At 41.0% G+C, this 12,865-nt stretch overlaps 1 protein-coding gene across 3 annotated transcripts in view; it reads left to right on the top strand.

The window, feature by feature from the left end:
• Positions 1-12,865, top strand: part of ANKRD28 (ankyrin repeat domain 28) — a 1,012,368-nt gene that overhangs the window by 738,388 nt on the left and 261,115 nt on the right. For all 3 annotated transcript variants that reach the window (XM_053714205.1, XM_053714203.1, XM_053714204.1), the window contains exons 18-19: positions 5,383-5,584; positions 6,279-6,366. In XM_053714205.1, coding sequence (XP_053570180.1) covers positions 5,383-5,584; positions 6,279-6,366 — 290 coding nt within the window. The remainder of the gene's footprint in view (positions 1-5,382; positions 5,585-6,278; positions 6,367-12,865) is intronic.

Genomic DNA, 12,865 nt, shown 5'->3' with positions numbered 1-12,865 from the left:
CTGCGTCTCCCGCCCGGGAGGTGCGTGATATTATGGCGCCTAGTACATCTGGGCAGCCATTACAGATAACATTACAAGATATGGCTACTGTTATGACTGAAGTTTTGGCTAAGTTACCAGAACTAAGAGGCAAGCGTGATCACTCTGGGGTGAGAACAGAGTGCGCTGATAATTCTAGGGCCATGTCTGATACTGCGTCACAGCTTGCAGAGCATGAGGACGGAGAGCTTCATTCTGTAGGTGACGGTTCTGATCCAAGCAGATTGGATTCAGATATTTCAAATTTTAAATTTAAATTGGAAAACCTCCGTGTATTACTAGGGGAGGTCTTAGCGGCTCTTAACGATTGTAACACTGTTGCAATACCAGAGAAAATGTGTAGGTTGGATAAATACTTTGCGGTACCGGCGAGTACTGACGTTTTTCCTATACCTAAGAGATTAACTGAAATTGTTACTAAGGAGTGGGATAGACCCGGTGTGCCGTTCTCACCCCCTCCAATATTTAGAAAGATGTTTCCAATAGACGCCACCACACGGGACTTATGGCAAACGGTCCCTAAGGTGGAGGGAGCAGTTTCTACTTTAGCTAAGCGCACCACTATCCCGGTGGAGGATAGCTGTGCTTTTTCAGATCCTATGGATAAAAAATTAGAGGGTTACCTTAAGAAAATGTTTGTTCAACAAGGTTTTATATTGCAACCCCTTGCATGCATCGCGCCAATTACGGCTGCGGCAGCATTTTGGATTGAGTCTCTGGAAGAGAACCTTAGTTCCGCTACGCTGGACGACATTACGGACAGGCTTAGAGTCCTTAAACTAGCTAATTCATTCATTTCGGAGGCCGTAGTACATTTAACCAAACTTACGGCTAAGAATTCAGGATTCGCCATTCAGGCACGTAGGGCGCTGTGGCTAAAATCCTGGTCGGCTGATGTAACTTCTAAGTCCAAATTACTTAATATACCTTTCAAGGGGCAAACTTTATTTGGGCCCGGTTTGAAAGAAATTATCGCTGACATTACAGGAGGTAAGGGCCACGCTCTACCTCAAGACAAAGCCAAAGCTAAGGCTAGACAGTCTAATTTTCGTCCCTTTCGGAATTTCAAAGCAGGTGCAGCATCGACTTCCACTGCACCAAAACAGGAGGGAGCTGTTGCTCGTTACAGACAAGGCTGGAACCTAACCAGTCCTGGAATAAGGGCAAGCAGGCCAGAAAACCTGCTGCTGCCCCTAAGACAGCATGAACCGAGGGCCCCCGATCCGGGACCGGATCTAGTGGGGGGCAGACTCTCTCTCTTCGCCCAGGCTTGGGCAAGAGATGTCCAGGATCCCTGGGCGCTAGAGATCATATCTCAGGGATACCTTCTAGACTTCAAAATATCTCCCCCACAAGGGAGATTTCATCTGTCAAGGTTGTCAACAAACCAGATAAAGAAAGACGCGTTTCTACGCTGTGTACAAGATCTATTATTAATGGGAGTGATCCATCCGGTTCCGCGGTCGGAACAAGGACAAGGGTTTTACTCAAACCTGTTTGTGGTTCCCAAAAAAGAGGGAACTTTCAGGCCAATCTTGGATTTAAAGATCCTAAACAAATTCCTAAGAGTTCCATCGTTCAAAATGGAAACTATTCGGACAATCTTACCCATGATCCAAAAGGGTCAGTACATGACCACAGTGGATTTAAAGGATGCTTACCTTCACATACCGATTCACAAAGATCATTACCGATATCTAAGGTTTGCCTTCTTAGACAGGCATTACCAGTTTGTAGCCCTTCCATTCGGATTGGCTACGGCTCCAAGAATCTTCACAAAGGTTCTGGGTGCCCTTCTAGCGGTTCTGAGACCGCGAGGAATTTCGGTAGCTCCGTACCTAGACGACATTCTGATACAAGCTTCAAGCTTTCAAACTGCCAAGTCTCATACAGAGTTAGTTCTGGCATTTCTAAGGTCGCATGGATGGAAAGTGAACGAAAAGAAGAGTTCTCTCTTGCCTCTCACAAGGGTTCCATTCTTGGGGACTCTTATAGATTCTGTAGAAATGAAGATTTATCTGACAGAAGACAGATTAACAAAGCTTCTAAATGCATGCCGTGTCCTTCATTCCATTCAACTCCCGTCAGTAGCTCAATGCATGGAGGTGATCGGCTTAATGGTAGCAGCAATGGACATAGTACCCTTTGCACGCCTACATCTCAGACCGCTGCAATTGTGCATGCTGAGTCAGTGGAATGGGGATTACTCAGATTTGTCCCCCACTCTGAATCTGGATCAAGAGACCAGAAACTCTCTTCTATGGTGGCTTTCTCGGCCACATCTGTCCAGGGGGATGCCGTTCAGCAGGCCGGACTGGACAATTGTAACAACAGACGCCAGCCTTCTAGGTTGGGGCGCTGTCTGGAATTCTCTGAAGGCTCAGGGACAATGGAGTCAGGAGGAAAGTCTCCTGCCAATAAACATTCTGGAATTGAGAGCAGTTCTCAATGCCCTTCTAGCTTGGCCCCAGTTAAAGACTCGGGGGTTCATCTGGTTTCAGTCGGACAACATCACGACTGTAGCTTACATCAACCATCAGGGAGGGACAAGAAGCTCCCTAGCAATGATAGAAGTATCAAAGATAATTCGCTGGGCAGAGTCTCACTCTTGCCACCTGTCAGCAATCCACATCCCTGGAGTGGAGAACTGGGAGGCGGATTTCTTGAGTCGCCAGACTCTTCATCCGGGGGAGTGGGAACTTCATCCGGAGGTCTTTGCCCAAATACTTCGACGTTGGGGCAAACCAGAGATAGATCTCATGGCGTCTCGCCAGAACGCCAAACTTCCTCGCTACGGATCCAGATCCAGGGATCCGGGAGCGGTTCTGATAGATGCTTTGACAGCACCTTGGAACTTCAGGATGGCTTATGTGTTTCCACCCTTCCCGCTGCTTCCTCGATTGATTGCCAAAATCAAACAGGAGAGAGCATCAGTGATTCTAATAGCGCCTGCATGGCCGCGCAGGACTTGGTATGCAGATCTAGTGGACATGTCATCCTGTCCGCCGTGGTCTCTACCTCTAAGACAGGACCTTCTGATTCAGGGTCCATTCAAACATCAAAGTCTAACTTCTCTGAAGCTGACTGCTTGGAAATTGAACGCTTGATTTTATCAAAACGTGGGTTTTCTGAGTCGGTTATTGATACCCTGATACAGGCTAGGAAGCCTGTTACCAGAAAGATTTACCATAAAATATGGCGTAAATACCTATACTGGTGTGAATCCAAAGATTACTCCTGGAGTAAGGTTAGGATTCCTAGGATATTGTCTTTTCTACAAGAAGGTTTAGAAAAGGGTTTATCGGCTAGCTCATTAAAGGGACAGATCTCAGCTCTGTCCATCTTGTTACACAGGCGTCTGTCAGAAAATTCAGACATCCAGGCTTTTTGTCAGGCTTTAGCTAGGATCAAGCCTGTGTTTAAAACTGTTGCTCCGCCATGGAGTTTAAACTTAGTTCTTAACGTTTTACAGGGTGTTCCGTTTGAACCCCTTCATTCCATTGATATAAGATTGTTATCTTGGAAAGTTCTATTTTTAATGGCTATTTCCTCGGCTCGAAGAGTCTCTGAGTTATCAGCCCTACATTGTGATTCTCCTTATCTGATCTTTCACTCAGACAAGGTAGTTCTGCGTACTAAACCTGGGTTCTTACCTAAGGTTGTCTCTAACAGGAATATCAATCAAGAGATTGTTGTTCCATCCTTGTGTCCAAATCCTTCTTCAAAGAAGGAACGTCTTCTACACAATCTGGATGTAGTTCGTGCCCTCAAGTTCTACTTGCAGGCAACTAAAGATTTTCGCCAAACTTCTTCCCTGTTTGTCGTTTATTCTGGACAGAGGAGAGGTCAAAAAGCTTCTGCTACCTCTCTCTCTTTTTGGCTTCGTAGCATAATACGTTTAGCCTATGAGACTGCTGGACAGCAGCCTCCTGAAAGAATTACAGCTCATTCCACTAGAGCTGTGGCTTCCACTTGGGCCTTTAAGAATGAGGCCTCTGTTGAACAGATTTGCAAGGCTGCAACTTGGTCTTCGCTTCATACTTTTTCCAAATTTTACAAATTTGACACTTTTGCTTCTTCGGAGGCTATTTTTGGGAGAAAGGTTCTTCAGGCAGTGGTTCCTTCTGTATAATGAGCCTGCCTATCCCTCCCGTCATCCGTGTACTTTTGCTTTGGTATTGGTATCCCAGAAGTAATGATGACCCGTGGACTGATCACACATAACAGAAGAAAACATAATTTATGCTTACCTGATAAATTCCTTTCTTCTGTTGTGTGATCAGTCCACGGCCCGCCCTGTTTTTTAAGGCAGGTACATATTTTTTAAATTATAATTCAGTCACCACTACACCCTTGGCTTCTCCTTTCTCGTTGGTCTTTGGTCGAATGACTGGAGGTGACGTAGAGGGGAGGAGCTATATAGCAACTCTGCTGGGTGAATCCTCTTGCACTTCCTGTAGGGGAGCAGATAATATCCCAGAAGTAATGATGACCCGTGGACTGATCACACAACAGAAGAAAGGAATTTATCAGGTAAGCATAAATTATGTTTTCTTTTTTGCCCTCCCGTTTATTCATTGTGTCCTCTGGAGCTTGGGTATTGGTTCACAACAGTAATTAATGAAGTAGTGGTCTCTCCCTGCCTTAGGAAAGAAAGGAATTTAGCATAAATTTTGTTTTCTTTCCAAACAGGGAGAGTCCACGAACCCGCCCATAGTTTTTGTTTGGGTGGGTCCCTTTTTCTTTTCTTTTGACACCTCTATACCCTAATGTTACTCCTACTTATTCTTTTTTCCCTTGCCTGAATGACCGGGGGGATGGGGGAAGTGGCAGGGATATTTATAGCCTTTGGCTGGGGTGTTTTTGCCTCCTCCTGGTGGCCAGGTGTTGATATTCCTCAAAGTAATTAATACATTTGTGGAATCTCCCTGCCAGGAAAGAAAGGAATTTATCTGGTAAGCAGAAATTTTATCAGATGTGGAAAAATATCACTATAGTTTAGTAGTCAGTAAGATTAAAGAAAAATCACAATTTGTGAACACATTTACTGGGAATCCGCACCAAACAACAAAGGATCCGGAGTTTGCCAGCTCCAATATACCTTCAATGCAATAATGGAATCTTGCCTTGAATAGGAACATACAAAATACTTTATTGGTTCCACAACATGGATTTAAAAGACTTTAAAACCCATGTTTTGGGACCAATAAAGGATTTTGTGAGGTAAATTAAGCTGATGATTTTTGAGAAGCATACCCTAGTTGTGTTATGTTAACTCCTACTTTATAGTGATGATATAATTACGAAAGAAGAGGATTAGTAACTGCAAATATTTTCTTTCAGGCTTACCATGGCCACCACCAAGCAATGGAAGTACTGGTGCAGTCTTTAGTAGACCTTGATGTAAGAAACAGCAGTGGGAGGACAGCTTTGGATCTTGCCGCTTTCAAAGGACATGTCGAATGTGTAGATGTTCTTATTAACCAAGGTGCATCAATATTAGTGAAGGACTATGTTGTTAAAAGAACCCCAATTCATTCTGCAGGTATGACTTACTAGCGCTTTATGTGAATTGTTTTTGTTTTTAAAAGAAAATATCCCTTTATTATTTTGTTGCAAAAATTATATGTTTTAGCAAATACATTTTTTTTCATTAGTAAATCTAGATAACTGTGTCTTTAATCTCTGGGTCCTGCTCAGCAGCTGCAATGCTTGCAGTACCCAAGCAAGCGGAACTTTAACTTTAAACACTTAATTCTTTAGGATCTTTAATGGAAAAATCACGTTACGAAATGGAATTCAGATTGAGATAGAACATGCAGTGTTTTTTTTTTTTTTTTGTTTCGTTTTTTTAGCAACTTTCCAATTTTCTTCTTGTTATCATAGTTGCTTTGTTTTCTTTGTATACTTTGCTGAAGAGTAACAACTAGGTAGGCTGATAGGAGTTTAGGAGAGTGCACATCTTTAGCAGTATATGGTAGCTGTATTTGTAACAATGTTTATAGCAATGTTATAGATTATTGCAAACATTGCTGCCAGTTGGCTACAGACACATATATCCTCCTGAACTCACCAAGGATTACTCTTTAACAAAGGATACTAAGAGAACTAAGAAAATTGATAATTGAATTAAATTGGGAAGTTGATTAAAAGTTCATGCTCTATCCAAAACATTTACATTTAATTTTGACTTTATTGTCCTTTTAATTCAAACGTGTTTTATTATTTTTGTTCTACAGCTACCAATGGCCATTCAGAATGTTTGAGGCTTCTCATAGGAAATTCAGATGTTCATACAGCTGTGGATATTCCTGATGGAAATGGACAGTAAGTATTTGGTGCACATGAAGAGCTTGAAGAGACAGTGTAATCAATATTTCTTTCATGTAATTAGCAAGAGTCCATGAGCTAGTGACGTATGGGATATACATTCCTACCAGGAGGGGCAAAGTTTCCAAACCTCAAAATGCCTATAAATACACCCCTCACCACACCCACAATTCAGTTTTACAAACTTTGCCTCCTATGGAGGTGGTGAAGTAAGTTTGTGCTAGATTCTACGTTGATATGCGCTCCGCAGCAAGTTGGAGCCCGGTTTTCCTCTCAGCGTGCAGTGAATGTCAGAGGGATGTGAGGAGAGTATTGCCTATTTGAATGCAGTGATCTCCTTCTACGGGGTCTATTTCATAGGTTCTCTGTTATCGGTCGTAGAGATTCATCTCTTACCTCCCTTTTCAGATCGACGATATACTCTTATATATACCATTACCTCTACTGATTCTCGTTTCAGTACTGGTTTGGCTTTCTACAAACATGTAGATGAGTGTCCTGGGGTAAGTAAATCTTATTTTCTGTGACACTCTAAGCTATGGTTGGGCACTTAGTTTATAAAGTTCTAAATATATGTATTCAAACATTTATTTGCCTTGACTCAGAATGTTCAACATTCCTTATTTTCAGACAGTCAGTTTCATATTTGGCATAATGCATTTGAATTAATCATTTTTTCTTACCTTCAAAAATTTGACTCTTTTTTCCCTGTGGGCTGTTAGGCTCGCGGGGGCTGAAAATGCTTCATTTTATTGCGTCATTCTTGGCGCTGACTTTTTTGGCACAAAAAATCTTTTCCGTTTCCGGTGTCATACGTGTCGCCGGAAGTTGCGTCATTTTTTGACGTTATTTTGCGCCAAAGATGTCGGCGTTCCGGAAGTGGCGTCATTTTTGGCGCCAAAAGCATTTAGGCGCCAAATAATGTGGGCGTCTTATTTGGCGCTAAAAAAATATGGGCGTCGCTTTTGTCTCCACATTATTTAAGTCTCATTTTTCATTGCTTCTGGTTGCTAGAAGCTTGTTCTTTGGCATTTTTTCCCATTCCTGAAACTGTCATTTAAGGAATTTGATCAATTTTGCTTTATATGTTGTTTTTTCTCTTACATATTGCAAGATGTCTCACGTTGCATCTGAGTCAGAAGATACTTCAGGAAAATCGCTGTCTAGTGCTGGACCTACCAAAGCTAAGTGTATCTGCTGTAAACTTTTGGTAGCTATTCCTCCGGCTGTTGTTTGTATTAATTGTCATGACAAACTTGTTAATGCAGATAATATTTCCTTTAGTAAAGTACCATTGCCTGTTGCAGTTCCTTCAACATCTAAGGTGCAGAATGTTCCTGATAACATAAGAGATTTTGTTTCTGAATCCATCAAGAAGGCTATGTCTGTTATTTCTCCTTCTAGTAAACATAAAAAATCTTTTAAAACTTCTCTCCCTACAGATGAATTTTTAAATGAACATCATCATTCTGATTCTGATGATTCTTCTGGTTCAGAGGATTCTGTCTCAGAGATTGATGCTGATAAATCTTCATATTTATTTAAAATGGAATTTATTCGTTCTTTACTTAAAGAAGTACTAATTGCTTTAGAAATAGATGATTCTGGTCCTCTTGATACTCATTCTAAACGTTTAGATAAGGTATTTAAATCTCCTGTGGTTATTCCAGAAGTTTTTCCTGTTCCTAATGCTATTTCTGAAGTAATTTCCAAAGAATGGGATAAATTGGGTAATTCATTTACTCCTTCTAAACGTTTTAAGCAATTATATCCTGTGCCGTCTGACAGATTAGAATTTTGGGACAAAATCCCTAGAGTTGATGGGGCTATTTCTACCCTTGCTAAACGTACTACTATTCCTACGTCAGATGGTACTTCGTTTAAGGATCCTTTAGATAGGAAAATTGAATCCTTTCTAAGAAAAGCTTATCTGTGTTCAGGTAATCTTCTTAGACCTGCTATATCATTGGCTGATGTTGCTGCAGCTTCAACTTTTTGGTTGGAAACTTTAGCGCAACAAGTAACAGATCATGATTCTCATAATATTATTCTTCTTCAGCATGCTAATAATTTTATCTGTGATGCCATTTTTGATATTATTAGAGTTGATGTCAGGTTTATGTCTCTAGCTATTTTAGCTAGAAGAGCTTTATGGCTTAAGACTTGGAATGCTGATATGGCTTCTAAATCAACTCTACTTTCCATTTCTTTCCAGGGTAACAAATTATTTGGTTCTCAGTTGGATTCTATTATCTCAACTGTTACTGGTGGGAAAGGAACTTTTTTTACCACAGGATAAAAAATCTAAGGGTAAAAACAGGGCTAATAATCGTTTTCGTTCCTTTCGTTTCAACAAAGAACAAAAGCCTGATCCTTCATCCTCAGGAGCAGTTTCAGTTTGGAAACCATCTCCAGTCTGGAATAAATCCAAGCCTGCTAGAAAGGCAAAGCCTGCTTCTAAGTCCACATGAAGGTGCGGCCCTCATTCCAGCTCAGCTGGTAGGGGGCAGGTTACGTTTTTTCAAAGAAATTTGGTTCAATTCTGTTCACAATCTTTGGATTCAGAACATTGTTTCAGAAGGGTACAGAATTGGTTTCAAGATGAGACCTCCTGCAAAGAGATTTTTTCTTTCCCGTGTCCCAGTAAATCCAGTGAAAGCTCAAGCATTTCTGAATTGTGTTTCAGATCTAGAGTTGACTGGAGTAATTATGCCAGTTCCAGTTCCGGAACAGGGGATGGGGTTTTATTCAAATCTCTTCATTGTACCAAAGAAGGAGAATTCCTTCAGACCAGTTCTGGATCTAAAAATATTGAATCGTTATGTAAGGATACCAACATTCAAAATGGTAACTGTAAGGACTATCTTGCCTTTTGTTCAGCAAGGGCATTATATGTCCACAATAGATTTACAGGATGCATATCTGCATATTCCGATTCATCCAGATCATTATCAGTTCCTGAGATTCTCTTTTCTGGACAAGCATTACCAGTTTGTGGCTCTGCCGTTTGGCCTAGCTACAGCTCCAAGAATTTTTACAAAGGTTCTCGGTGCCCTTCTGTCTGTAATCAGAGAACAGGGTATTGTGGTATTTCCTTATTTGGACGATATCTTGGTACTTGCTCAGTCTTTACATTTAGCAGAATCTCATACGAATCGACTTGTGTTGTTTCTTCAAGATCATGGTTGGAGGATCAATTTACCAAAAAGTTCATTGATTCCTCAGACAAGGGTGACCTTTCTGGGTTTCCAGATAGATTCAGTGTCCATGACTCTGTCTTTAACAGACAAGAGACGTCTAAAATTGATTTCAGCTTGTCGAAACCTTCAGTCACAATCATTCCCTTCGGTAGCCTTATGCATGGAAATTCTAGGTCTTATGACTGCTGCATCGGACGCGATCCCCTTTGCTCGTTTTCACATGCGACCTCTTCAGCTCTGTATGCTGAATCAATGGTGCAAGGATTACACAAAGATATCTCAAATAATATCTTTAAAACCGATTGTACGACACTCTCTAACGTGGTGGACAGATCACCATCGTTTAATTCAGGGGGCTTCTTTTGTGCTTCCGACCTGGACTGTAATTTCAACAGATGCAAGTCTCACGGGTTGGGGAGCTGTGTGGGGATCTCTGACGGCACAAGGAGTTTGGGAATCTCAGGAGGTGAGATTACCGATCAATATTTTGGAACTCCGTGCAATTTTCAGAGCTCTTCAGTTTTGGCCTCTTCTGAAGAGAGAATCGTTCATTTGTTTTCAGACAGACAATGTCACAACTGTGGCATACATCAATCATCAAGGAGGGACTCACAGTCCTCTGGCTATGAAAGAAGTATCTCGAATTCTGTTTTGGGCGGAATCCAGCTCCTGTCTAATCTCTGCGGTTCATATCCCAGGTATAGACAATTGGGAAGCGGATTATCTCAGTCGCCAAACGTTGCATCCGGGCGAATGGTCTCTTCACCCAGAGGTATTTCTTCAGATTGTTCAGATGTGGGAACTTCCAGAAATAGATCTGATGGCGTCTCATCTTAACAAGAAACTTCCCAGGTATCTGTCCAGATCCCGGGATCCTCAGGCGGAGGCAGTGGATGCATTATCACTTCCTTGGAAGTATCATCCTGCCTATATCTTTCCGCCTCTAGTTCTTCTTCCAAGAGTAATCTCCAAGATTCTGAAGGAATGCTCGTTTGTTCTGCTGGTAGCTCCAGCATGGCCTCACAGGTTTTGGTATGCGGATCTGGTCCGGATGGCCTCTTGCCAACCGTGGACTCTTCCGTTAAGACCAGACCTTCTGTCGCAAGGTCCTTTTTTCCATCAGGATCTGAAATCCTTAAATTTAAAGGTATGGAGATTGAACGCTTGATTCTTGGTCAAAGAGGTTTCTCTGACTCTGTGATTAATACTATGTTACAGGCGCGTAAATCTGTATCTAGAGAGATATATTATAGAGTCTGGAAGACTTATATTTCTTGGTGTCTTTCTCATCATTTTTCTTGGCATTCTTTTAGAATACCGAGAATTTTACAGTTTCTTCAGGATGGTTTAGATAAGGGTTTGTCCGCAAGATCCTTGAAGGGTCAAATCTCTGCTCTTGCTGTTCTTTTTCACAGAAAGATTGCTATTCTTCCTGATATTCATTGTTTTGTACAAGCTTTGGTTCGTATAAAACCTGTCATTAAGTCAATTTCTCCTCCTTGGAGTTTGAATTTGGTTCTGGGGGCTCTTCAAGCTCCTCCGTTTGAACCTATGCATTCATTGGACATTAAATTACTTTCTTGGAAAGTTTTGTTCCTTTTGGCAATCTCTTCTGCCAGAAGAGTTTCTGAATTATCTGCTCTTTCTTGTGAGTCTCCTTTTCTGATTTTTCATCAGGATAAGGCGGTGTTGCGAACTTCTTTTGATTTCTTACCTAAAGTTGTGAATTCCAACAACATTAGTAGAGAAATTGTGGTTCCTTCATTATGTCCTAATCCTAAGAATTCTAAGGAGAAATCGTTGCATTCTTTGGATGTTGTTAGAGCTTTGAAATATTATGTTGAAGCTACTAAGTCTTTCCGTAAGACTTCTAGTCTATTTGTTATCTTTTCCGGTTCTAGAAAAGGCCAGAAAGCTTCTGCCATTTCTTTGGCATCTTGGTTGAAATCTTTAATTCATCTTGCCTATGTTGAGTCGGGTAAAACTCCGCCTCAGAGGATTACAGCTCATTCTACTAGGTCAGTTTCTACTTCCTGGGCGTTTAGGAATGAAGCTTCGATTGATCAGATTTGCAAAGCAGCAACTTGGTCCTCTTTGCATACTTTTACTAAATTCTACCATTTTGATGTATTTTCTTCTTCTGAAGCAGTTTTTGGTAGAAAAGTACTTCAGGCAGCGGTTTCAGTTTGAATCTTCTGCTTATGTTTTTCATTAAACTTTATTTTGGGTGTGGATTATTTTCAGCAGGAATTGGCTGTCTTTATTTTATCCCTCCCTCTCTAGTGACTCTTGTGTGGAAAGATCCACATCTTGGGTAATCATTATCCCATACGTCACTAGCTCATGGACTCTTGCTAATTACATGAAAGAAAACATAATTTATGTAAGAACTTACCTGATAAATTCATTTCTTTCATATTAGCAAGAGTCCATGAGGCCCGCCCTTTTTTTGTGGTGGTTATGATTTTTGTATAAAGCACAATTATTCCAATTCCTTATTTTATATGCTTTTGCACTTTTTTTTATCACCCCACTTCTTGGCTATTCGTTAAACTGAATTGTGGGTGTGGTGAGGGGTGTATTTATAGGCATTTTGAGGTTTGGGAAACTTTGCCCCTCCTGGTAGGAATGTATATCCCATACGTCACTAGCTCATGGACTCTTGCTAATATGAAAGAAATGAATTTATCAGGTAAGTTCTTACATAAATTATGTTTTTCTCCCCTTTAATGTGTTTCTAATTATCCATTTTTCCTATTGGTGTTTATTAAATTGTTTACAAACAGCTACTTCACCTTCATTTTCTTATTTTAACCCCTTTGTGCTGGAGGCAAGTGTTTAACATAGGAGCGAAGTTCCGATGTAAACACTTGCTTGAAAAATAAAATCATGCGATCGTTGATACGATCACATAATTTCAGGGCTGGTATCGGATCATGGGGGACTGTCTATGATGCTAGGCACGCATCCCAGTCGAATTTCGTTTTGCCTAAAAGTAGGAGTGTGCAGGATACCAAAAAAGGTAGGACGTTTCATGCTGTCCTAACGGCATTAAAGCCCAGTGCTGTTAGGATGGCATGGAATGTCCTAACAGTGTCTAGGGGTTAAAATAATTTACTTTGCCTAAGTATTAGCCTTTGAGTTAACAGTAATAAAGAAGATAAGGAAGACTTTGTGTAGGCACGATAATGAAGTATACTTTCCCTACAAGATCAGTCCACTGTATTAGGTTATGGTTCCAGTTAGCGCACATAGCTATTTTGTGTACAAAAATATAAATAAATTTAACCCCTTGG

This window comes from Bombina bombina, chromosome 5 (assembly GCF_027579735.1).
Source record: "Bombina bombina isolate aBomBom1 chromosome 5, aBomBom1.pri, whole genome shotgun sequence".
NCBI lineage: Eukaryota > Metazoa > Chordata > Amphibia > Anura > Bombinatoridae > Bombina > Bombina bombina.
The sequence above is the reverse complement of the archived record's forward strand: the minus strand, read 5'-3'. Positions and strand labels throughout refer to the sequence as shown.